At 40.8% G+C, this 27,414-nt stretch overlaps 1 protein-coding gene across 3 annotated transcripts in view; it reads left to right on the plus strand.

Moving 5' to 3' along the window:
- Positions 1 to 27,414, plus strand: part of LOC137187357 (carboxyl-terminal PDZ ligand of neuronal nitric oxide synthase protein-like) — a 188,356-nt gene that overhangs the window by 91,703 nt on the left and 69,239 nt on the right. For all 3 annotated transcript variants that reach the window (XM_067596193.1, XM_067596194.1, XM_067596195.1), the window contains 2 exons: positions 3,898 to 4,006; positions 19,531 to 19,672. In XM_067596193.1, coding sequence (XP_067452294.1) covers positions 3,898 to 4,006; positions 19,531 to 19,672 — 251 coding nt within the window. The remainder of the gene's footprint in view (positions 1 to 3,897; positions 4,007 to 19,530; positions 19,673 to 27,414) is intronic.

A 27,414-nucleotide genomic window follows, 5' to 3' on the forward strand; every position in this document is an offset into this window, starting at 1 on the left:
GCGGGTTGTGGTATAAAATAGAGGAAATAGGCAGCAATGCATAGTAAGTTTTGCTAACTAGTATCATAAATGTTGTTGCTGCTCCTCTCATCTGTCTGCTGGTGAAGAGATGCATCTTTCAGGACGCTCAGGTTTGACAGATTTGAGACTCGACCTGCATCTCTTCTCCTGAAGCTTCTCTCTGTATGACTGTTGAAAGTTGCTGCAACATGATGATTCTGATGTAAAATCATTCACACTCACTGAAGAGATGTAAAGGTAGATTCTGATTTAATTAAATGTCATGTTTAGATTTGTCTGAGGTTTAACCTTGTCTGAGGTTATTTAGATCATCTAAAATTAAAATTGATTAATATTGATCACCGCGGTTACAGTGGATGGGTAAATATCTGTAAATATAATCTCTTAAACTGCCTTTGGCTCATGTTTGACTCCTTCCTTAAAAATCCATCTTTTCCCTTTGACTTCTGTGCTGTTTATCTACAGTGACTACTGTATATAAGGATCAGTGTATCTGCTATGTCAATACTGACTGCTTAATTTCTGCCAGCAGATACAACATTCACATCTCAGGCTTTGAGTGATTCAAAAAGCATTACAAAGTAAACTGTGCTCTGAAGAAAGCAAAGCATATTTCTACAGTCACTCACCGCTTGGTTGCATTGTTACTGTGTAGTTTCAGTGACAGAGAGCAGAAAAATGACATTCATTCATGTGAAAATATTGTAACTAATGTATTGTAATTAAACAGGAATTGCAACCCACTTGAAATACAATACAAATCTTTTTCTTTTTCCCGTTGGCAGTGTTTGATTTATTTTGCCGTTAACCATCTTCGACGTCTTTCATGTCGAGCTCGGCTCTCTTTACTCTAAGATCTGATATATCTGACGCATCTTCACCTGGATGTTTGGCAGCTATTTCTGTCAGAGTCGCTTGATAGAGATGTATTGGAGCCGTCGTCTCTGCACTGTTTGGGGATTTGTCAGCTAAGCCAGTCAACTAAGCTCAATTTTATTCACTCTCGGCTAAGCTCCTCACTCGTCTGGCGACATGTAACGTTTCTTTTTATCATTGCCCTCAATTTAGGAATAAGATTCTGTTGCCTGTAAGCAACAGTTTAACGGAGCACTGGTCCTTTTCCCATGCTTTAGATTTTGAAGGAAGAAATCTGTTGGGACATTGATTTATATCATAGCGACAGGGCGTTTGGGTGAACAGAAGGCAAAAACAAAGTTGAAACAGCTAAAGAGCAGGCGGATGGGAGCGGTCGGTTAGATGACACGGCTTGATAATAGAAACCCTGCTAGCTCTCTGTTTGTTGACATGGATATGAACAGAAGAGTTTCCACTAACTTCATTAAGCCACGCCTGAATGTTTTAATGCCACTGCAATCCACTGGGATGGATATTTTCCAGTTCATCACAGCAGGAGCTCTTTTTGCTGCTGTAAGCTAATTGTGATGCTAACTCAAACTCCTGCATGTGCTTCACAATGAATGCAGGTTAGCTAACTTTACCAAAACAAGACTCAATATAGTTTTTATTTTGCATGATTAAATGTGGAGTTTTCAAACGTTGTTTCTCACCAAAATGTATCATATGCATCCTCGAGATCAAACATGTCGAGTGCATTTTTTTCCTCATAAAATATTAGCAGAGCCATTTTTAAAAATACCTTCAATTGTGCATTGTTTACATTTATATTTGCTTGCCGGCAGTCTTCTTCTTCACTGCCTTTGTTGGTGCAATGCTACATTTCTTGGTTCATGAAACAGCAGGTATATGAGTTGCGTGTTGTGTGTGTGCATGAGAGAGAGATAGAGAGAGAGAGAGAGAGAGAGAGAGAGAGAGAGAGTATGAGTCACTGCAGATAGCTGCGTCTGGTATTTTGACAGTCTGCTAAGCAGGGTTGACAAAGACACCATCCATACCACAGGACCTCAGTTGAACTGGCTACCAGAGAAAAGGCCAAAACAAATACCACAGAAATGTCACAGAGTGTATAGATGCGACCCCGGATTTCAAGTGCACCAACATACACACACACACACACACACACACACACACACACACATGCACATAAACGAAACCACACTCATATGGACAGAGACAGTAGGAACATTTGCATAATCTTCACCTAATTTCTCGCTTTTGTCTGGATGTCCGTTGTCTCATTGTGATAAATTACTCCAAATATCCTTCCGAGCTCCCTAATATGGCACTAATTGCCCAATTAGGAAACTGTTTTGCTCAGAGTTTCTGGTCCTTCTTTCAGCCAGTTTTCAAGTTCACCGTGTTAAGTAAAACCAACAACCGATGTCATCTACTCATTAACCTTCAAAATCCAGCCGTAGATTGCAGCACTTTCTTTTTGAGCAATTTTGAAAAAAAAAGCACAAAGGTGGCCGGTCGTCATGGTAATGAGGTGACTTATTTTGCTCTAATGAAGGCTTTCAGGTTACTGCTGTGATTTGGCGCCATTTAAATAAAATTGACTTGACTATTAGCTTAGACGAGGCTATTTTAATCAATGTCAGACAGAGTAAAGTTCATTACAGACAGACCAAAGACTGCTTTTGTCTGTCCAGTTTGCTAGAGATGTGAAAAATGTGTTTATTATTAATTCATGTATTGATAGTTTTATGATCAATCAATTCATTGTTGACAAAATGTCAGAATAGTAACAACCAACTAGAGCATAAGGTGTCCAACCGACACTCTGAAAACCCAAAGATATGAATTTTAAATTGATATAAAAGGGTGAAAAGCAGTAAATCCTCACATCAGATCACATGACCAAAAGTCCAATGAACATAATGCAGGTGGCATTTAAAATTCTAACAAAACATAACTGATGCAAGTTAGTTTTAGTTGATATGGAGATTATTTGTAGCTGAGACTTTGCTAAAGTTCTGATATTCAGACAGTTCATGTCAGTCTTTGTGGAATACAGTACTGTCTGTCTGCTCTGAACATCTGTCTGTCTGCTCTGAGCATCTGTCTGTCTGCTCTGAGCATCTGTCTGTCTGCTCTGAGCATCTGTCTGTCTGCTCTGAGCATCTGTCTGTCTGCTCTGAGCATCCGTCTGTCTGCTCTGAGCATCCGTCTGTCTGCTCTGAGCATCCGTCAGAACTTTTTCAGCTTCTTGGTCTCCGAGTTGTCGTCATAGCGTCATCTGCAGTGCTCCGGCGGTGTATTTTTGTCATTGTAAACTAGATTTAACATAGAGCTGAACTCATACAGTGCTCTCTCCCTCCTGCAGGTTATTGTTTCTGATCTCTTTTGCTCTCTCCTTTTGCTCCCAAACTTATTTCTTCCTGTTTACCTGCTCTGCAGGATATTGTATATCTCTTCACTGTTGGTTGCACACAATCCCTCCATACCAGGAGTATTCTCTTTTTGTCTCAAACTTAGTTCCCCCCTGCATCCTCTTTCACACCGGATCTTTTTTTTGTTGTAATAGTATTACCTCCTCTGTGTCCTCAGTCTGAAATTTATCTATCACTGTTGTCACTTGGAAGTTTTTTTCCTACTTGGAATTAAAGTTTACTTTGCTTTTAATGTCTGTCACTGAGCTTCCTGTCCCAAAGAAATGGAAAAATTTTAAGAGGAAGTGTCTTCTTGCCAGTTTATTTTATTTAAATAGTATTTTTTCCCCCCTAATCCAATCACAACTTTCCTTCTTTTTTACAGCTTGAGACCTAAAATTTGGTCTCTTGCCTTCGGATTAAAACAAACATTAAATAGTGTTCATTTCTGTCACATTGAAACCCCAGAGAAACGGGCTCAGTGCCTATTTTGCGTCTTAGGATACATTTAGAAACACTGCCAGGCTCTAATTCGGTTTTGCTTCATTTTTTAAACATTTTTGACCTATTTTATTCTCTCTTTCAGGATATTCTATGTGTCTCATGACTCCCAGGATCTGAAAATCTTCAGCTACATCGCCAGAGACGGACAGAGCAACGTCTTCCGTTGCAACGTCTTCAAGTCCAAAAAGAAGGTGAGAGAGAGAGTGCAGTCCTGTTTTAAAGCTGTGCGTGAAAGCGATGAAATGCGTCAGAAATGTTGCACAAATGCAGAACCTGAATCAAACCCAAGGGGCTGTAGTTCATACTGAGTTATCAAGTTAGAGACTTGGCCTGAACTCGTGTTGTTTTTGGATGTAGGCACTAATGCCAAACTCCCGAAAACTTTGTCTGAAACAGGAAACTCCAGCTGGGTTTCCCATGAAGTGTTAATGTATTTGATTGTTATAAATTAGTGCTTGAAACAATACAGTTTGTACATTCTGACGTTTGGGCTGAACTTAGAACAGTCACGCCAGTTTATAGCCAGTGTCGATCAGGACAGGTGCAACCCAACAAACAGTAAATAAGTGTGGAGACAAAAAATCTGATATATAATGTAATATTCCAGCACATATATGGATTTTGAGCCGCCACTGTGTGGCTTCATCAGACATGAGCTCTTTGTTGACATGACGACGGTCACAATACATAAGGAAACACGTTTCTTGGTGTTAGTGACATAGTTTGTATTTTCGCACGAGTTGCAAAAGCCAACTCATCAAACTTTGTTTCTGTATGATGGCAAGAGTGGAAAAAAAGTCAGTCACTACAATATGTGGGTCATTTCCAATGATTTCAAAGTCTATTAGTCTCATAGTGTTTAAAGTAAATCCTCCTCCTCTCTTAAATCATATCATTATCTGAGTCCCATCCTGACAACCTCCAATAAAGACACACAGCTGTCCAGCAGCAGTAAAGTCGTATTCGGACCAAATCGGGCGTTGCGGTGCACTTCTGCAGGGCCGTGCGGAGGTGTGCGAGGGTGTGGGCGGGTTTATTGGTAACCGCTGTGAAACAATCAGAAAATAACGTTTTATTTCTCTCATTCACCTGCTTTCTTGCTCAACCGCCGCTGCTCTCTCTCTCTCTCGGTCTCTGTTTCTCTCTTTTTTCTCTCTTTTTTTTCAGAAAGCCGTCAGCAAAGCTTAACTTTACGTTTAACATGATCAAACGAAGAGAAATGTCCTCCCCTAACGTCTGTGTCCTCCCTCATGGCAGGGTTGTACAGCTCTGATCAGTTTGATCAGTGATGTCCGGTTTCATTTCTCCAAAAATTGATTCTAGTACAACTTTCTCGCAGTAGGACGCAGCTGCGACCCAGCGGCCTCCACCCCCCCCCGCAGCTTCAATGCACCACTCCCATTCAAATGAATGGCAGAACTGGCGTTTTAGCTGCAACGCCTGATTTAGTGTGAACTGAGCCTAACTCCTCCTGGCACTGTCGGCTTGTTATTGTGGAGGTTTGAGGAACAAGTTCGAAGCCCATTCGGGGAGGAAGTGTTGCTGCAGAGCAGAGCGGACGCAGAGTCACAGCAGAGTCTAGCTGTGTGACATAGTTCATTAGAAAATGTGCTCCCAGTTTTCCACTTTAGCTGCCAATTCGCAGGACTTGCTGGTTGACTCCAGGGGTCAGCTGGGTGAAGCACACACTGCCTTATTATCTCTTACAGACAGACCGACTTTGACACATGAGCGCACACACAACCTGACACACACATTCTGTTTGGAAGACAAAATGGAAAGTGACGCATACCAAAATTCTCCGGGGCAGCTATGGCCCCGAGGCCATTAAGCTGGAAAACACTGTGTTGTGTGTGTGTGTGTGTGTGTGTGTGTGTGTGTGTGTGTGTCTGTGTGTGTGTCTGTGTGTGTGTATGTGTGTGTGTGTGCACTTTACAGCAGGCAGAGCTGGCATAGTATTGATTTTTTTCCTTACAAGTGTTGTGGTAACCGGTAATAATTGCTTCACTCTTGAAAGTGGTCAAAAGTTATTTTCTACAGCAGTTAGCATTTCTAAGAAAGCCTGTTTGTCTTTCTGAGCTCCTTATCATCTGTCACAGCAGTATTTGTCAGCTTGACATATTCCGTTTCTGCAGTAGAGACGTCAGACGACACTTTGGACTCGTTTTCACTCGTCGTGAATTTATTTCCTCCGTGGCAGAAAAACACTTTACATGAGAAACACTTCTAGTTCTGACTGACTCTGACATACTGGCTATAAACAGACTTTAAAACACTTGCTAGCCTAGCAACATTAAGGCTAAGAACACCCATAATGCAACACTTTTTTACACCGCTACTTTATCCATTCAAGAAGAATATCTGATGTTGTGAACACGTAATTGTCTAAACCCCAAATAAAAGACGACCCCACTTTTTCAGATGTATTTCCACAAAAAAAAGAAAGTCTTATATTCGGCCCAATATGGTAAACTTTTTGAATAGTCTATTCTTTACAGCCTCTATTGTCTAAATGTCTATCTTTATTCCAGTGTTGTCATTAGTGGCCGACTTTGCAGCAGGAATATTGGCGTTTGGAGGGAACGTCATACTTTATATCAAGCCTGAGAGAAAAACTAGAGTCCCGTCACTTGAGCTGCTCACTCAGAGGTGAAACAGTGATCAGTAACCACAGCAGCTCTATGGGCAAGATTGTGTTTTTTTTAATGATGATGCCATTATGTTTTACAGTTACAACTCTGTCTAGGTCTTGATAATGTGTCTGAACATTTACAAGTTTCTTATAGTTGTTAAAAATGCAGTTTTACAACAGCAAACCAAGCTTTAGAGTAACTGCTATGGTTACCAACAACGATTTTATAAGCACATGGATTTAACAGTAAAGTTTATAAGACAGTATGTTTTCAAGAGATTATTTCTAGGTGGGAATGTTTTGTTTTTTTGGTGTGAGTGTCTGGTGAATGACAGAAGGAAGAGCTCACTGAAAAATATGACTATGAAAACTGTGGTATTATTGCTGATGGCTTCTTCTGGAGGGAGAACAGTAAACTCTGATTTTTCAAACAAGTTAGTTAGTGTAATTGAATTTAAATTTGCATTAATTGTTAGGTTTGTTACTACAAGTGACCCCTTACACATTACTCGTGGGCATTTGATTCACTAGAAAAATTTGATTATGGCAGCATTGTATATAATAATACAAATATAAGATAAATTTACTGGGTGCCCTGGTGGCCAACTAGTTGGGACGCAAGCCATGTAGTCATGGTGCCAGAATCCCAGAAATCCCCCAAAATAACCTAAAAAAACATAAAAAAGATACATTGACATGATCAAATAACAATATTCAGTTCATAACCAACTGTTATACCACAACAACCCACTGTCAGCAGATAAATACAATTACTATGGTCATGCTCTTACATTTTCAGGCAAGTATGTAGCCAATAAACAAATGAACTAAGATCATAAGTCCAGAGCCAGATGGGCACAACATATGATGATGGGTGGAGCCTTCTGCAGTAATTATAAATCTCATATTACCTAAAATATAGAGTCTACTGTTTGTATATAAAGGATGGGCAATAAATTCATAGTTTAGTTCACTAAATCAGTTTCTGCATACACCAGTAGGAAGAAATAGAAAAAAAAGTATCATCATTTAAATGGCTCTAAAATTCATACATCAGACTACAGACTAAGACTAAGTGAGACAAGAGGAAGTTTAAAAAAAAACCCAGTAAAAAGGCTTCATGATGAAAGAGGGCAAAGTTACAGAACACTGAGCAAGACAAAAAGAGGATGAAACACTCTGGGTATAATGAAAAATGAACGAGGATACACATATCAAACATGTAATAAAAATGTCATCCAAAGCAGCGTGCGGTTCTGTGTGAGTGTGTTTTGACGTGCGGAAGGTTGTGAGTGTGAGATTAAATAGAAGATTAAGCAGATTTTATTTCCCTCTTAACTACCAGTAGAGAAAGAATCGCTCAGCTTTAAATCACACCGGCATAAAAAGGCTTTAACAGCCTATCAGTTCTAACACAGAGACAGGCTATGTGTCTCTCTCTCTCTTTCTTATTCTGACTTCTGCTCTCTCATCCCTCTCCTTTCTTCCTCCCATCGACACTTTAAGGAAGGCTAATGAATGACCTGGCCTCAATTATGTAAAATTGAAGTGAGAGTGATAGAGCAGGGACCAGGGAGCGTTCATCGGAATACACGATGCTGCCTCATCTGAGAGTTCACAGTGTGTGTGTGTGTGTGTGTGTGTGTGTGTGTGTGTGTGTGTGTGTGTGTGTGCGCACGTGTTTATGTTGTGTGTATACCTGTAAAATGATTGTATTTATTTTAGTATTTCGTTTTTTCATGTGACATTTTATCTGCTTGTTACAGTCAGTGAAGGATGAGGGCAGAATAGTGACTAATGTCAGATCTAGAGCCCTACTAGTGGATTCTTTAGGCTGACATTTGAAAATTTACCAGCCGATATTTGTTTGTTTTTTTATATATAAACACATAGAAAAAACAAACATGTCTGGCAGGGAACTCTTGGTTATTGTAACAAGTGTTATAACATAGATATCTACTGATATGAAATGTTTATTGAGCAATAAACTGTACTTTAATGAATCCACTCAAGTTAAGATGATAGCACCTGAAAACTCAATACAGCTACTTTAGTTAATAAGTTACTGTATGTACAAAGTAACTTTATTACACTATCAGCTGATCCTTGTCCCATTTTATAGTGTTAATTAGTTATTTTCTATTATTCTGAGCAAATCCAGTAATTCTGTCCCCCAAACATCAACAACAACGTTCCTTGATGCACCATGCCCCGGAACTATAAGGCAACATAAAAATACTATTTCTACTGTTACTACTATAAGCTGGTAGTTTAAAGTGTTGATCAGTGTTTGCAGCAAGTTTACACCCTCCCTACCAATCATTCACATCCCCTAATCTATCTCTCTATTGCCTCTTCTGCCTCTGCTGAAGCCTTGCTAAGCTAGGCTAACAGTTCAAAGGGCTTTGAACCGCTATGTCGGCCGTCACTAAAGGTTTCTGGGGTTGTTCCTGGGGTCATGCAAGTGAAATACGAGCCGCTACCGGCGGGTAAAAAGTCAAAAGGAAAGTAATATTATGTAACTGAAGTTTTTATGAATTCTGGATGATCATCAGATGGCGTTAAAACAGTGGAAAACGGCTGAAACTGAGCTCCCGAGATTAGTGCTGGGATGTGAGGAGAAGTGGCCGCACTGTGTGGTGTAGTGTCATGTGGCGCACACTGGCCCAAAAAAAATAAAGACTGGTTCCAAAACTGTGAATACGTTTTATATAATCAGAATTTGATCCATAAAGTCCATCTGGGGGGAAGCTCAGAGTAGAGCCGCTGCTCCTTCGCATCTAAAGGAGCCAACTTAGGTGGTTTGGACACCTGGGATCTCATTTATAAAACAGTGCACAGTAAAAGTGTGTGTGCACAAAAGCTGAAAATGATGTGCGCCAAAAAATGTATTTTTCCCTCAGTCCACCTGGAAATGTGCACATGTGGATCAGCCATCATCTCCAGCTCTTTACATGCCCACATTTAACCATAAATAGTCAATGCAACAGTATTCATGAATATTGATGCACATGTGTTTCTTTCTCTGCACCAGTCAGTCCGTCAGCCTTTAGACGCCCGACCGATCAGTGTCGAGAGTCGGCGTATGTGTCCTTTAGCTCATCACTTGTGCTCAGCAGCTGCCTAGGAAGGACCAAAACAGCCGTGAATGGATGTTTTCTGTTTTATTTCCCTGTTTCGAACTTCCTGAAGTTATGTGTGTAACCCAAAACAACCATATACAACATCAATAAACATTCCTGCGGATCGTAAAGTCAGACATCTCTGGTTAAGTTCTTACCACACTATGAGGTGACTGGAGAAGGCAGAGTGTGTGTGGTGGCCACTGCGGAGTCTCCAGCATGCTCTGTGCGCCTGACAGCAAAGTTTACTGCAGCTATTTTACACACATAAACTATATGGAAACTACAATCATACCTGGTGATATGTGTTAGAAGTGTTAGAAGATATTATTAAGAATCTATCAGCGCTCTGTTCTGTAAAGTTAAGTTATTTGATGTCATCTCGGAGTTCATCAGTTCATTAACGTGGTTGAGGTGAAAAGAAATCAGTTTATTCACACTTAATATTGTGGAAAGGTAAACTAAACTTTCCTGAATCCTGCCACCTGCTACATCCTGACACCATCCTGACATCATTCATTTGAGCAGCTGCTACGCTGCTCCTCAGCTGACCCTCTCCTCCGCACTCCGTATCAAACAGCGCTGATGAAATATTGAGCAGATTTTGACTTGAGATTTGAGTTGGCTTATATCTTCAAAGTAAAAGGTGCTTTTGTGCATATGCAGTGCTTATAAATGAAACCCCTGGTTAGGATGCCTCCCTATGGAGGTGCACATCCAACTAGCAGGAGACCCCAGGGCAGACCCAGCACACGCTGGAGGGACTACATATCTGGCCTGGGAACACCTTCGGATCCCCCAGGAGTAGCTGGAGGGCGTTGCCGGGGTGAAGGATGTCTGGATTTCCTGACTTAGTCTGATGCTACTGAAACCAGGTCCCGGATAACTGCAGAAAATGGATGGATGGATGCAAGTCCAATAAAAGTTGAAAACTGCTGGGTCAAGAAAAGTTTAGCACCTAAAATCGGGATACCAGCCAGAAAAAGTTGAAAAACACTTGAGTTTGTGTGTGAAACTAAGCCAGATGATTAATAAATGACAGATATTGATGATTTAACTGTGCACATTTTAAATTTATATCTTTTTTTATCCACAGTATCCACAGCTGCCTGAAAATGACTCCACATTTTGAAATCAATACGTCGGTCGGTCTGTCTGAGAAACACTTTGATTGAGATCCAGCAATCTTTAAAAACAGTCGAGAATCAATCTCATCCCAAGGTCCGTTTAGTAGCTGTTCTGGAGCTTTCAGTCGTACCACACAAACACAAGCTTCTTTTCAGTCTTCTTGAAAACCACCAGTCAGACTTGCTGTACTGCAGGTCGTCATGGTCCCCAGGGGATTCATTATGGTGACGCCCTTACTTATCCTAGAGTGCCACCGTCAGGCAGGGTGCATACTAAAACCAGCCCAGCTCTGGACCACAGTATCTGTTCATACGTTACACCCTCCGTCCAATCTTTATCCCATATCTTCAACAACAAGGCAACAACACATTTAATAAGCCGAGCGTGGTGAGAGACACACGCATGAAGATAAAGACGTTACATTAATGCCGTTACAGTCTTTTAAACTTGATAATGAACAACAACACAAAACATCCCATCATCACTGCTGCTAAATGGAAACCTCGCACCTGGCAGCTGTGCTCTTTGATGTTGTTATTGTTATAATTACACTGATAGGCCACATGATTACTTTTTTTTTTTTTTTCCCAGTAAGGGAAGTTATGCAAATGCACTTCTCTCACCCGCTCGATTAAAACCATTAACAACATCAAATTATGGGCCGAGGGGTTAAAAACAGTTTTTTTTTTGGTTTTTATTTACTTACTTGTTTGATCATTTATTTATCTAATGGTTATGATGGATGCAGACTGATCTGCTTGGTGAGACGGAGAGCGAGCGAGGGTTATTGTGTCAAGTGTTAATTGAGTTGTCGCTCTGCGGATGGAAACCCTCCAACCATATGCTGCCATTCACAGACAGATAATGGCTTTAACTTGTTCAGCCTCAGACGCAGACGATGAGTCGAATCTTCTACATTCGAGGATGATTGCAAAACCCAAATAATCATGAAATGTGTTCTGATTTCTCACTGTGCTCACAGGTAATTACATTAGAAAGCACTAAGTGAGCTACAGTGCAAAAAAAACCTGTTTCAAGTAGTATATTAAAGCCTAAATTTATGTCAAGTTTATATTTTAAGTATAAGTGTGGTTAATTTATATCTTAATCAGTGTTTAAACATAGTCAGCCTGGTGAAAACTCCAGATTTCAGAAGAGGATCGGCGGTTTCATCATTGACATTGAAGAGCGCTGATATAAAACGACATAAATCTATTTCCAGACTTATCGATGATAAGGACTCGCATCGTTTCTGACACAGCGTCGGTTAATATAATTGGATTTAACAGCCTTTCGGCGGGTTTTATTGAATATCCATGTCTCCTCTCACTCTCTCTTTCTTACTCTTAATCTAATTTATTTTTACCTCTCTGTCCAGGCTGCAGTGCACTTGCAGCAGAGTTAAATAAGTCAGATTCATACTGTGTGTACTTGCTTCAGACAGAAGCTAATAAGCTGCTCTGTTTTATTGGTTTATGTGTACTTGTTATGAAAAGTACATCACCAGCCTCCCCGTCTTAATCTTCAATGTCTCTTGTTGAGTCTCTAGTTAAAATGTGTTTGTAACTAGCTGACTGATCCACCCTCTGTCATGAAACTCGACTGAATCTACTCTTTATATTTACACTTTATCTTATTCGTTCACACACACTCTGTTTGGAGGATCTCTGCCCGAATGCACCATCACTTTTGCTTTCTGTGAGTCTGGACCGTCTGGTCCGGAGAGGAGGAGGATGTTCAGTCTGGCGTTCAGGTCCTCTGAAGGACACGCCTTCGTCTGTGTCGTTATCTGGCACCTGAACTGGGAGACGGTTTGTCTTCTCTCTGCTCAGTTGTCTGTGAAGTCACAGCTACACCTGAGCCTGATAACGTTAAACAATAACCATCCACCATCATTTTCTATACCTGCTTTACTGGTGCAGGGAAGACACTGGACTGGTCTGGAGAAGATAAAAACTCCACACAACCAGCTGGTGGATTTAACCTTTCACCAGGACCTTCTGTGTTAACTACAAAACATTTCATGAAAGCAGCAATAATCAGTATTTTTCATGCAACGATGTATCAGACGACAGCGTGTAATGCGTCGGCTCTTAGTGATGAAGTTACAGAGAGTCATCAGTGATTCTGCAGCTCTCCTGAGCTTTACGGAGCTTTATAGCGAGTTTCATCTCATTACTGAGCTACTTTACTGTTTCGGTTCACTCTCAGCAATCTCTTAGTGTCGTTTTGGGCCGCAGCAGGCAGCTGTTTTCAGACAAAAAAAAAAGCTCTAAAAACCCAACTGTACACTACCCGCTCAGCACCAAACGGCAAACAGACACAGTTAGGAATTAGCTGGTGAACATGGTGGAGCATTTAGCAGCTAAAGAGCCAGATATATTTCCCTCAGGAGATGGTAGAGAGCAAAAACGGAGCTAAAAGAGAGTGAATATTGGATTTACATTCACCAGGTGGACAGAAACACGACTCCAAATGCATGATAATGTTGCTCCGTAACTGCTGGATGTAGAAATAACAGTTAATGCAGGTTTAAGTATAATTCCAGTGAGACATTCAACCTACAAGTTGCCCTTTAATCTTGTCTTACAAGAAGTCATAAGAAGCTTTCATACCGAACCCTGATATAGAGTTTAAATGTGTGAATGTGTGTGTTTGTATGATATACCCTTGCTTTGTGCACGGGCTGGAAAGCGAGCTAATGGTTCAGAAGAGTCACTGATGCGTCATGAGTTCATTTCATCACACTCCACTTGCTCTCACACATAAATACGCTAACACACACACATACACATACACACACACACACACAAACAAACCTGTCCATTGATTAGTACTTATTTCGGTCTAATAAAATTCGCTTCAGTGCTGTCACACACTCATACTCCCCGCATAGTGTTATCTCTCCCTGCTGTCCCACGGATCTCCTTGAGGCAATTATCAGAGCAGGCTTTGCCCTAATGATCAGTAGTTAGGTCAGGGAGTCAGCGGTGCAACTCTTTAAATAAAACTCAGTTAATAAGAGGGGAGCAGAATGGATCAGCGGTTGTCTTTTCTATAATCTCTTCTCTTCTAAATTACAAATACCCTGTGTTTACTGAATGACGGATGCGTAAAGAAGGGTGAATATGTAAACACAGTTAGAAGACAGAAGACAGAATGAATGAACTCATCAACACAGAAAAAAGCAGAAGCAGCTCCCCTGCCATCCTCTCATTGTTTACTTTTTTTTTCCTAGATTACATTATATTCCCTTTTGTCCCTTCTCTTTGCCTGTGCCAAGATTCCCAGGCAGACGCAAAAAAAAAAAAAAAAAAAAAAAAGCACTACTGAACCTCTGTGGCTAATCCGGGATAAATAATGCATCATTCTTTTGACTAGACCCTATCCTTTTAGCCGCCGAGAGAGAGAATACTTTGCTGCAGGGACCTAGCCTCTCTTGACAGCTTGATATATAGAGAAGACAGAGATAGAAAGACACAGAGAGATACATAGAGGGTGCATTTATTCAGTTGAACTGACAGAGAGGAAAATCGATGAGTGAGATAGAGACGGAGAAAGAGAGCTAGACAGAGATGGTGACAGATGTCCAACTTAAGAACTATTTCATGTCTTTACAGCAGGATACAGAGCCTTTTGCATTTGAGTGACAAATCTCTTAGTGGTGTTGTCAGCTGCCACAATCAGGGATTCATTTGAGAATTTTCTCAGGGCAAAACATGTTTAGATAGGACAACTAGTCTGAGAAAAAGTGAGTTAACTGAAAAAGATAAGTGAATATCCGTTCAACAAAGTTATAAATAACCTTGAACACTGACCAGGCACATTTAATGGAAGGATTGCCATCATGGTTACAAAGAACCGATGTTGACTTGGGATGGAAGAGGAACGTGAATCGCGGTCTTTCGAGACAAAGTCACAAGCTTTGTCGACCCAACTTCTAACCTCGACCTCCTTCTGAAGAGGTTTCACGACAGAATAGCAAATTAATTACTGTCAGTGCTGCAGGGGGGTTGCTTCAAGAGGTCAGGAAAGCACGAACACAGGTGTTTTTAAATGTTTGGACACATGCTGTTGTTTTTCAGGTGGGAACATTCTCACAGTGGATGACCACAGCATCTCTGATGACCACAGCATCTCTGATGACCACAGCATCCGTTACTATCTTGAAAATCGCCAAAAATGCAGTCAAGTTCAGTCAGGGCTATGTAGAGGTCTTAGTTATTGTTCCAAAAGATCAAAAACAGTAATATACACAAAAAGTTTGGGGTTTTATCACTGACTCTGATCTAGTGTTCCACTTAAATATGGAACACAACCAAAAAGGCATTCTGTAAATTAAAGACCATTGCAAAGGTCAAAGCTTTTCTTTCTCCCAGTGATATAAAGAAACCTGTTCGTGCTTTTATTACAGTTTGGATTAACTACTGTTCTCCAGTCTCCCCAAAAAGTCTATAAAACGAGTGCAGCTAACATCGCTGCTGTTCTTACATCCCTGCTCTGGCTATTTTTAGGATAGATTATTAAGATCCTAATGATATAAATATAGTCAGAAACTTGTACTTGACTGTGTAGTTGATATTCTATAAAGACATGTCAATGACCCGTGGAGAGCTCTCAGATTCACAGACGCCCTGCTGCTCACTGTAGCGAAGATTAAAGACTGGAGTCAAGCTTCCTGCTGTTTTGTTTGGATCCGAAGTGTCAAATAAAATTTTACATATAGAACCCGTTGTTAGCGCTCTGCCAAAACGTTTTCTGCGATGATTAGTCAGTTGAAGTCATGTTTTAAAAAGAAGCCAGCGTCTCCAACGTGAGGATTTGCTGCCTTTTCTCTGTTTCTATATTTTAAACTGGATGTCTTTGGACTGTTGGTCGGACAAAACAAGACATAGACACAAAATCAAACCATTTTCTGCAAACTTTTTCATTTCCATTTAGACTGTGCAGTGTTCTGACTATTGTAAACGCCTCTGAGTGCAGGATTTGTCATATATTTGGCAGATAGATGAGATAAATGGACATTTAACACAACGGAACAGGATTAAAACTGGGAAAATGTACTTTTATTTTAATTGAGTGTATAAGGGACCAAACTGAGGAGGAGAGTCATCTACACATGACGGGGGCTGAGGGAAAGAACGGCACATCATTGTGTTTGATTATGTGTTTTCCAATCAGTCAGCGTATGAGTCAGGGGAACTCGAGCCTTCGGTGTGTTCACTATGTGTACAATAACACCAGCATCTGCTCTCATCCCCTGTATCAACCGCCTCTGGAAACATCTTCAAAGGAAAACACGTGTTTACTGTCAGGCTGAAGACCAGCGTGGGGTAAAAAAACATGAATAGGGGGGTCCACAGATGAGGAGGAGGAGGAGAGTCGGGGCGATTGATGGATGAATGGAGGAGATGGGGATGAAGAGAACTGCACAGTGCGTGGAAACACTGAATAGCAGGTCTGAAGAGTGAGAGCACGTGGGAGAGGCTGCAGTGAGGGACGTGTTGTGCAGAAAACAGTGATGATACCTGCATAAGTAGAAAACATACTGTATATTCACATGGGGATACATGTGCATTGGAAAACACCCCATTCTTACATTTTCTATTGACTTTTTCAGTCTTTCTTTAATAAATAAAGCTGAAAAATGTGCCACTGGGTGAACATATCTTGATTCTATATTGATTCTATATCTTAATCGATTAGAGATCAAAAATTTAACTATTTTGATAATCATTTAAATCTTTTTTACAAGCAAAAATGCCAAAAATGTCCTGGTTTCAGCTTCTCAAATGTGACTTTAATGCTTTTCTTTGTCATATAAGGTAGTAAACTGAATACTGTTGATCAAACAGTAACCTGTTAACTATGGGAGACTATGGACTTGTAGCTCTCCAGGGTCTTAAACACCTGGGTAATATATTATTTTATCTATTTTTTATTCTCTGTCAGTTTGATGTCTTATTCTAACATTTCTTTTCTGTCGGCTGAAGATTGTTTTGATGTTTCTTTTAACACCAGTCTGCCCCGAGGCAATTTTCTCCTCAAGTGACAAAAGTTTATTTTATCTTTTCTCTGTGCCGGTAGAGCGATCTGCCTCATCTGGTCCATGATATGAATACTTGTTTATACAAAATCAGAAATGCACCGTCTGTCTGTATGTGTGGAGTGTGGAGAAATGCGAAAAAGGGGTCAATTTTTTTGGAGACACCTTCCGTACTCAGATTTCTGTGTTCATGTAACTTGTTTGTTGAGGACATTTTCACATAAAAGCAATAACAAGGTGAAAGGTGAAGGTGCTGTAGTGTGAATGTGTGCAGGTTGTCTTAAAGTGGCTGCACAGGTTTGCTGTAGATGGAGGTTATAACACTTTCACAACACAAGAACAGCTATATTAGATGTTTATGCCGTATGTCAATATTTTTAATACTAATATAAACATCACAATACTTTCTATATCATGCATGGCAACTATGGTATGGTTAAGGTTAGGGAAAGGGTTTGGTTTGGATCAGGTAACTAAGACACCTGGTTATGGTTTGGGAAAGATAGTTACGGTAATAAACTCCAACCTCCTCACTTTCTGTACTTATGGTCTTATTTTTAACTGTTTTACTCTTGTGAGGCACTTGTGAAAGGTGCAATACTAAATAAACTTTCCACCTTGCTACATAAAGGACACACAACTTCCTGCGCTGGCATTGAACATGAGGTGCAGAAACGTCCAATATGAACATAAAAGCTTTGAAATGATGCCAGTAGCTTCAGTGTTTCCATTAGTGTTTGAGTTGTTCATGAATCTCGAATTATTTAGTCTAAAAAATGTCAAAAAGTAGTGAAAACTGCCCGTCACAAGTGATGTGACAGGCACAGTGATTTTCTGGGATTGAGCAAAACCCCTCTGAAATACATTAGTGGATTAGTGGATTCTGATTAATTTTCCTTCGAAGATAGTTGTAAAGCTATCCATATGTTTTAATTAACTACCCTGCACCAGTTACTATATACTGTATATGTATAACCTTCTCAGTTGTCATCCGCTGCTCGAGTCTACTCAGAAATAGTTATTTTCAGTGTTTTGGGAGATTGCTGGTAAATGCTGTCAGACCACCATGTAAAGTTTTAACATTTAAGATGTGACGACATGCTGAAATGACTAAAGACACTTACATTAATGTCACGAGTGTAGTTGTCGTCAACTTGAGTAAAAGTTTTGTAAAAAGCCAAGAAGTGAAATGTATTAATATGTAATCCGTGAAAAAGATGGACAGACTCTAAATGATGAAAAATTTTGCCATAAGGAGTGTGATTAACGTCACGATGAAATAAACAAGAGCATACTATGAAATGATAGAAGTTTTTCTAACTTCATATCACACGGCCCTATGGAGCACATTGGCTCTTATATCAGATCTGGATATAAATTCTTTCTGCTGATATTGGCAGCTGCTGGCTAGACGCTGTGCAAACAACATCAGCACTAAATGAAGCTGAAGCAGCATGTTTTAATTAAAAAATAAAATAATCATCATAATTAATTACGCTGTGAGAACACCAAGAAGGCAGCCAAACCTCAGTTCTAAACAGAAAATGAATGATGTCGAGTTTTTCTGACTACAGAATCAAAAAACTTCTCTGAGCCGAGGCCAAAGCCCAGCACCTCTGACACTGCCAAAGCTAACCTCAGTTCTCAATGCAATAAAACACCCAATTGAAAGTATTCAGCCTGATTTGACATAATGTTCTTAGTGGGACGAGACTTCAGAGTTGCTAACCAGAGCAAGAAAGGATTTTGTCCTTTGGCTGAGTCTTGATTTTGCTTTAGGACGCCACCGCATCTGTTCTTCTCCTCCAGCTGAGGATGAGCGGAGTGGAGGCTAGGCCTCTGTGCTTTAAAATGAAATCTTTTCTGCCTCTGCGCCTCCCTGCAATGAAACGCCAGACAAGAGAGGGCAGATAGCAGACAGAAGTCAACTAAGTTGTTTTCACTTGACCTGCCTTTTCAGAGCAGGGCGGACAGAGTAAGAGGGCAGAAAAGCAGACACATCTAGCTTCACACACCTGAAGACAAAGGTGTAATCCAGCCAAAAGTAGAAATTAGATTTGGATATTCCACTGAGTTTTGATAGTAAACACATAAAAGCCTCTACCTGAGACTTAATTGTGTAATATCAACAGGTGACTGTTGGTCCACGTGACACTGAGGGGCGAATCTACAAAAGAATCACACAGCTTGTGCAGCCGCAAAACCTAATGAGATAAAAAGAAACCTTGTAATTCAGAAAGCAAATTGCGCCGCCAAGCAAATAGCGTCTGGGTGCTCCTTTATTATTTGCATGTATGTAAATTAGGGCAAATTGCACCCAGCTGCAAAACTTTATGGGCGTGTTTGCTCCGTCATAAAACATAGTGCGGTATCTTTTGTGAATCGGACCTCGAGATGGGGAAGATAGCGGTTGCAAACGATGTGCAACGTCCTGTCAGCGGCCGCAATCCATTCTTTATAAATTCACCCCTGATGCTGCAAACTGCTCTTCCTGCCTTTTGTGTCTGTTTGCTACAAAATACACATTTCTGGTACTAATCTGTGTCCAGTCTGCAGCTCACACTAATAAAAAAAAAAGGTCAGTACATCTGGCTTCAGTCTTTCCTCTGGCAGAAGAGAAATGAAATGCTTTACCTGCCAGACAAAGAAAGAGCTGCACTTACAGAAACTCAAACCTAATCAAGAGAAAACCCAAAGACGGACCAGTACTGAAATGACTACAGCAACAACACAGTAGCGTTCTGAGTGTTAAAACTGTGTGTATTTCTTTGTCTTCTTCTCTCCTAGAGTCAGGCCATGCGTATCGTGCGGACGGTCGGCCAGGCGTTCGAGGTTTGTCACAAACTGAGTCTGCAGCACACGCAGCAGAACGCAGATGGACAGGAGGACTGCCACAGCGAGAAGAACAGCAACGATTCCTCCATCAACGGTACAGAAGCTCTCACACAAACACACACACACACACACAGCGCAACGCACCCGCTACACAGTCAGCATCACTCTGTTTGTCCTGCTTTGTGTGTAAATGTTTAGTCATGCTGCTTTGCCCTCAAGGTTTTGTTGAAAATCCCAATATTTGTTCACTTATTTATCACCAGCACATGTAGCGATCTGTGCTTATCGCTTGTTCACGTCTATATTTTAACTTTGAAGAATCAGAGGGTGACATCAGACAGAAGAGAGAGCGCAGGGCTGAACGTTGGGTGTGACAGTCCTGCATTTTTAATAAAGGTTGTTGAAATGGGAACAATACATGTCGCAACCTTGTCGCAGCTCTTTGAAGGCAGTGACGGATTTAAAGAATGAAGGTTTTGCTTTGAAAAGAGATTTGTCTTCATGTATCCAAAGTCCTGGATTTTCACAGGAAAGGTCAAGGAGTACTTCTGTGGGAAAAGACCAGAAATTGTTTATTTTGTGTACAGCACATTTTCCTTTCTGACGCAAAACACATCAGGTGATTCAACAGAAGTACAGAGAGGAACATACATGTTTACTTTGGAACAAGCGGAACGATACAGGAAATACTTGACGTGTCAGTTGAGTCGATGTAAAGGTACTTGGGTCTGTGTGCTGGTGATGGAGGAGGTATATGCTCTGTTTGGTTGTGGCAATATGTCTGAAATTACATAACTAAACAGATTAAAAACAGTTTGCTGGTTGCAAAGTGTAACCGAGCTCGTCTGCTAGTGTGTGAGTCTGCTAGCATGTTTACTACCAGTTGACCATCGTTGGCTGTGTGAGCTCTTTTCACAGTGTTATCTTTTTCTTTTCAAGTCTGTTTATTGGATTTTTTAAAGCCACTGGAACCCCAGATCCACAGCCTCGTCCATAGCCTTCTAACTATGTAATTTAAGGGTCTCATGTCCATAATAGTAAGCATCTAAAAAGTATTAGAAATTAGTTTCAACACAGATTTGAAACATTGTCATTTAAGTTTTTGTAAACTTTCCTGATATTGGGAACTGGGCGTGATTATGCTCCCTCCTCCCTTCGTGTTCTCAGCGATGTGTTGTGAAACACAGAGAAAGCAGCTGCCCCTGAACACATGGCTCACAAAACCCAAACTGTTCAGCTGGATTATGAGGAAGTTTGTGACCCGGCCGTTATGTTGAAAACAGATGAGTCAAAACCAAGCACCGCCCGACTCGCAGTATTTGCCTGTAGCTGGCGAGATATCAATCAAAACAGGATCTGCCACACCTACACAGTCTTGAGAAATGGTCTGAACAGCAAAATGAGCTGTTGAACTTGTTGTTTGAACCAGGTTTTATAATAGATGTTTGTGGATGCTTAATGAGAGACTCAACTTTGATATCATATATGCATTTTAACTATTTCAAGCCGAATTTCCAGAGGCTGTAAGGACAGGTAGTGTATACATTACATTACAATGGCAGCACTCAAGGTAAAGTAAGGTCCAGTTAAAACAAAGCACAAGCATTGGCAACAACATTGATCCCAAAGATATGTGAATGTAATACACCCTGAATGGGACCTTATCACTTCCTGTCAAGCATATGAGGTTTATGAGTCAGTTCACTTCTGCCGGGATGTCGACCACTTGTTGAGAAACGGTTTCCAGATTTTCAGGAAGACATTTTCCTTACTGGTTTATATCAAAGGCCTTCCATATGAATCACATTCCCAAGTTCACTCAGCCGTTGGTGGAATGTGCGGCTAGACGCAGATTTCCATTGTTGTTGAATGAGGTGTTTCGCTAGCAGAGCGCAGAGTGAAATGGTCTGAGCAATGATTACTACTTAATTTGGATGTAAAATCAAAAGTGAGCTCACCTGTAATGTTGCTAATAATCCCTCATTGCTCAGTAAAACCGTGAGAACTCTCAGTTACAATAAATACAGTAGATAAATGTCGAGACAGGAAGTTGGCCTGTAAACTGTGATGGTCAGCAGATAGTTTGGGTAATAATTTTACAGTTCGCCTACATATTCTCTAACTAGTTGGAACTTGAACTTGAACTTCATGTTGCCCAGGAGGAACAAACACACAACACACACAGACTTGAACATAAAAACGTGGAGAACATCCAGCGCTAATCATCCAACCAATTCATTAATGTTAAAAAAAAGGATCCTCACCCACCGATATGGAAGACTGATCATCAGCTGACTCATCCTGAGCAGTTTGATGGTATGAGAGATAAAAGAATTCGTCACCCTGTTAGACCTGGGCTTTGTTAGTCTGAATTCCCATCCCAAAGGGAGCAACTCAGACTCTCTGTACAGAGGATGAAGAGGACATTCTCTGACTTGAGCCTTTGAAATTACTCTCATGTGGAAGTTTGGTTAACCTGGGGGTTCGTGTAAGACCCCTTTGATCGTCTAGTCACTCATGTTTGTTGGATTTTTAGTCATGTCACTGCGTTTCAAGATCTCAACTTGGTGAGTAGATTGTTATAAAGTTGTAATAAACAGTAGTTATCTGTTAAAGAATTTGACTCGGGGTTGCATGAAAACAGGACAGGAAGGGAGATTGAGTTCCAGGAAGAAGCAGGAAGATCCAACCACCCCCGTGTGCACAGCAGTAGTGCAGATCATGCCCTCCCCCCTTTAGAAAGACATTATAAACAAAGCCAGAGGGAAAGGCATGGAATAAAACTAAAAAGTCATGCAACTGTATCATCAAGGCCATGGTGGGAACTGTATATAAAGTCTAAAAATAATACAAAAAAATCTGAAGTCTTGTCAACACATATCCCAGCGCGCACAAACACCTACACACTTCTCACAAATTCATAAATCCTCAGATAGCATAAACAGATTGTACCGCACATCCACACACACACACACACACACACACACACACACACACACACACACAGAGAAAGTCATGCTCACTCCTGCACCATGTCTGCATTGTGCCCAAGTTGGCAAGCAGGAGAGGGTGATGCTGGAGTGAATGTCATGGATGAGTCAACCCAGAGAAAGAAGGCACCACACAACAACACTGGTGGGCTGTGAGCTACTTTTATCTGCTGCCTCGTGCCTGGACAGGATGGACTTCGCTGCAGCCCGGGGACGCTTGGCTCCGAGTGAGGTCTGAGAGTCCAGACATGGAGATTCAGCAGTTGGAAGACACCACGAACAGAGTCCTTTCACACCACCGTTCCAGTCATTATAGCGGCCGGCGTCGGACACCCTCCCCAACCCGGTCTGAGAGCCGCATTATCTACCGAAACCCCTCCAGCTTTCCAGAAACGAGCTCCCTTTCACATGCTGATGAGCCCAGAGATCACCCACGCTCTGTAACTGTACATCCACACACTGTGATAGGACCCCACATGCATACAAACTCAGGCCTATACACACACGCACTCACTGTCACGGCGTGTTAAGCAACATGAGCCGTCACGCACAGGCAATAAGCTTATCTGGAGAACTACGGTAATTATCACGGCGATGAAAGAAGGAGAAGGAGTAGAAGAGTGGGAGATAGCGGATTAGAGAAACAGAAAGCCGCAAGACGGCGCGGATAGCGGAGGGGAGGAGGAAGAAGTAGACGGATATTAGAGGAAAAAGGAACCTCGGGATCACGGAGGGACAAGAGGAGCAAGAAAAGATGAAATGTAGAAACGGATTAGAGAGAAGAGGAGAGGACGGAGATCTGGGTTGAAGCAGCAGGGAGTCAAAGCAAAGAGGACAAAGTTGGGAGCAAGTTTTGTTCTCAGAAGAATGTTTGCACAGCATTTCCGAACAGTCGCGCACATATGGCCACAACATGAAACAATATCATCTCATTAACAAACAAACAGCAATGTAAACAATAGCTTACACATCTGAAACTAATAAAGCTCGTTCAGTGGAAAATAATGTTTAATTGGAGCAGTAAGGTCACATTATCATAAGACATAAAAGTGCCGCAGGCATGAAGTTCCATTCAGCACTTCAGTGATCACTGAGTGCAACACAGAATTAAAGCCTTCAGGGTATAAAAATTCATATTTCCCACTTCCTTTTCAACTTGTAAGCTAAATCTCAGTGGCGTCTGTGGAATAAAAATACAGAACAAAAAAATGTTTATCAAAACAAACTCTTAAAGGAAAAATTCACCGCATTTGATGATTAAAACTAGGTCACCTATGTAGTAGCAATGTGCAATTGTTTTTGAAATTGGTGCCCTATGACTACTGAGAGAAAGGCTGTAGATTCATCATACCGCTCTTAAAGGAGAAACAACCCTGCAGAGGTGCAACATCTGTTTGGTCTGAATACGTTAGATTCAGCTCTTCTGGAAGAATCACAGACAATTTTAGCAGCTTAGCTTAGCTTAGCTGAGGCTGTAATGTCACTAGAGTGTGGTTCAGCAGCATGATATTCAGCCTCGTATCATGAAACTAGTATTCTTCCATTCTATTTTAAAGTATTTAGTAGTATCATATGTGAGTGTTTACTTTTTCCTATCACTGGCGTAACATGGTAGACGGGAGTGTTTTGGGAGACCCACGTTTTACCGTCCTTGAAGGCACCACTACAGAAATGAGGAAATGTAGTTTGTAGTCTGAGGCGGATCTCTAAAGTCCACCGGATGATGCGTTTTGTGTCACCCAGCAGACTTTTGTCAGCATATGAGCAGCTCTGGGTGCAGGCAATATGGAGGGAAGTTAAACATTGTTCATTTGCATATACGACCCACATTGTAATGATACAATGCTGGTTAAAAATCAGCAAAGTTTCCCTTTAAGACTCGTTCAGTTTGATTTTTTCTTTACAAAAGAAATATGCTGCCAAAAGGTGAAATAATTGCTCTAGTTTCTAACACAACTTCACTTGTTTGATTAATTTTCAAATTGTCAGTAACTCAAATAAGGTAGAATGAGGCAGATTGCATAACTTTACATTCATAAAGACACTTCGCTTTATTAGAAAAAACATCTCACAATGAACCACATAGTAAGTTGTACTAACACTCGTATCGAGTACAGTATCAGTCATCTTGTAATTCACTTGAATGATAAAGTGTGTCCAAACTTTTGACTGGTACTGTTTGTACAGTATAAGAGTACACGCACATCCAAACCAAAGAGGGCAGGTGCTGAGCTGAAAGTAAGCAAATCATGAAATAAACAAATAAACAGCTCGCATACTGCAGGTCTCCAATGTTAACTTATAACCTATTTATTGTACCAAGGTGACGTTTCGAGCACTGCTGCTCTTCAACAGACTAAAGCAACAATGCACGACACCATCTTAAATACACATGATACTAGTCTCTAATGTGACATAGAAATAGCATAAAATACATAGACAAAACACCTATATATGTATATCCATAAATGCAAACGCACACACATACTGTATGCTAAATGCCTGTATATATACATACACACAGACATGATAGTGTACATAGCTCTGCCTTCATAAAGTTCAGAATTCAATAGTGTAACACTCAATAAAACAAATTATATACAGTATGTACAAAAATATATTAAGAGGAAGACACTTAATAGGGTGTCCTTAACCACCATCGGGCTTGTAGGCTGTCATCAAGTATTGGAAAACACTAAAGAGGTGCTTCTATTTGTCCTATAAAAAGTGCAATATTATCAGCCAGAGACCAACAGCACAGAGACCTAAAAGAAACAGAAAAGGGAGAGAGAGAGAAAAGGAACACTGATGATATGCAGAAATGCATGTGAGGTCTGGGAAGAAGTGATGTCTGAGGGGAAGAGGAAGGAAAAACATCAGGGATGTTATGAGTAGTAATGGAGGAAGAGGTGAGGGTAGCGCTGGCAGCACGTTATCAGGGATGTTTTCCGGGGTGATGAAAGGAAGCAGCGTGCCGATGCCAGATTGTTGGATATGTGGTTTTAAGTGGAAGGGGGAGTACAGCACTAATAGCTGGGTGTACGTGAGTGAGAAGTGAAGTATTAATGGAACAACGGGCAGACGAGGATGAAGGTAAAAATGTTGAGAGGAAGAAGAAAATGCAGCAGGAGAAGCGATTAAAAAAAGAAGAGTAAACAAGAAGAAAACAACAGTAAATATGGGCCTGAGATACACTTTGAATTCCCTGATTAGATGTCAAGTGTGTGAGTTAATCTGAAATGATGTCTGTTAATCTGCGGCGACGCAAATCAAACACACAAAGCAGTTTAAACATTGGAACTAATTTCCATTTTGTCTCCGAGTGAGGAGCTACAGTCAGGTTTCAGTTTAAAAAAAAAAGATGAGATGATTTCCAGTAATGACCTGGCAGCTTTATACAGAGTATTACCAGGACTGGAGGAAGAGGAAGAGGAGTACTGCGGTGATGAGGGAATAGCGTGAGCGCCTCAAGCTTTTCTTTACAGCCATGCTTGTCACTGCTCTTTATCACCTTTTACCCGCCTCATTTAAACAGCTACTTCTTCCTCCCACCATCTTTTTTTTTATTGAAGACACCTCACCTGAAACACCGATCCTGCTGTGAACTGATAATTCACATTTGAGGTTAAAGCAATTTTTCAACATTTTTTTTTTTTTATAAACATGCTTATTCGCTTTCTTGCTGAGAGCTAAGTGAAAATTGATACCACTCTCATGCATCAAATATGAAGCGAGAGCCAAGAGGTGATTACTGTAGTTTAGAAGAAACATTTGAATCATCAGGGAAGCAGCCAGCTAGTTCAAAAAGATGCAACACCTCGAAGCTCTCTAGTTAATGTCGTATCTTGTTAGTTTATTTTGTACACAAATAGAAATGTAAAAGCTGCAGTTTGTAGTTTTGAAGGGGAGTAATGCGCTGTACAAGTTTTTAAGCTCACGATTAAGCACGGCCTTGACCTCATAGAGTCTTGTCTTCATCACGAAGTTGACAGGCGAACAGAGGAGACGCTGCGCAGAAGTACTGATCTGACAGATGAAGAAATGAAGATGCACATAACTCCCCCGTAAAACCATAACATGTCCTGGTCAGAGTTCATCCTTACCCTAACCTACCATCCAAACAAGATAGACACCAGGATAGCTGAACTGTCTGCAAATAAGAACAAATAACATTTAAAGAGTTACCTACTGTTAATAGCTTAGTATTTTATTTCAAATGTATCTCAGTTTAATAATGATAAATGGCATGTGTGATACTAACTTATTATTTGAGGATGTGTAGATGCCTTGACACTTATGTGAACGGTCCCAGTAGCTGTAAATGCAGTCATGTCAGTAGAATAGAGCGACAACTTCAAATATCTTGGATTAGTTATAGACAATAAACTCAGTTTTGATCAACACACCAGTTTTATCCATAGATGATCTCTCCAGAGCTCTATCTGTTGCCCTCCGCCTCCTGATGTTGCTTCAACCCATCCTGTCGTGCTGTTCGACCTGCTTCTTTACTATGTTAACTATCCCCAACGAAAACAATCTTACCAGGATTACACATATTGCCTCCAAAATCGTCTGCCTCCCTGTCTCCCCAATCTCTCAGACGTGAACCACAGAGCCATCACACATCTCGCGCTCATGATAGCAAACGATCATGATCCTCCCCTGGAGCCACACTTTACACTGTTGCTGTCTGGTCGTAGATACGTGACTTAAGAATGGAGAAGAGTTCGGTTTGGAAGAAGTTTTGTCCCTTAGCAGCACATGGTGTATAGATCCAGACTCATCTGTGTGTGTGTGTGTGTGTGTGTGTGTGTGTGTGTATATAATACATGTGTATGGGTTGTGA

The sequence above is a fragment of the Thunnus thynnus genome, chromosome 8, assembly GCF_963924715.1.
Source record: "Thunnus thynnus chromosome 8, fThuThy2.1, whole genome shotgun sequence".
In the NCBI taxonomy this organism is placed as follows: Eukaryota; Metazoa; Chordata; class Actinopteri; order Scombriformes; family Scombridae; genus Thunnus; species Thunnus thynnus.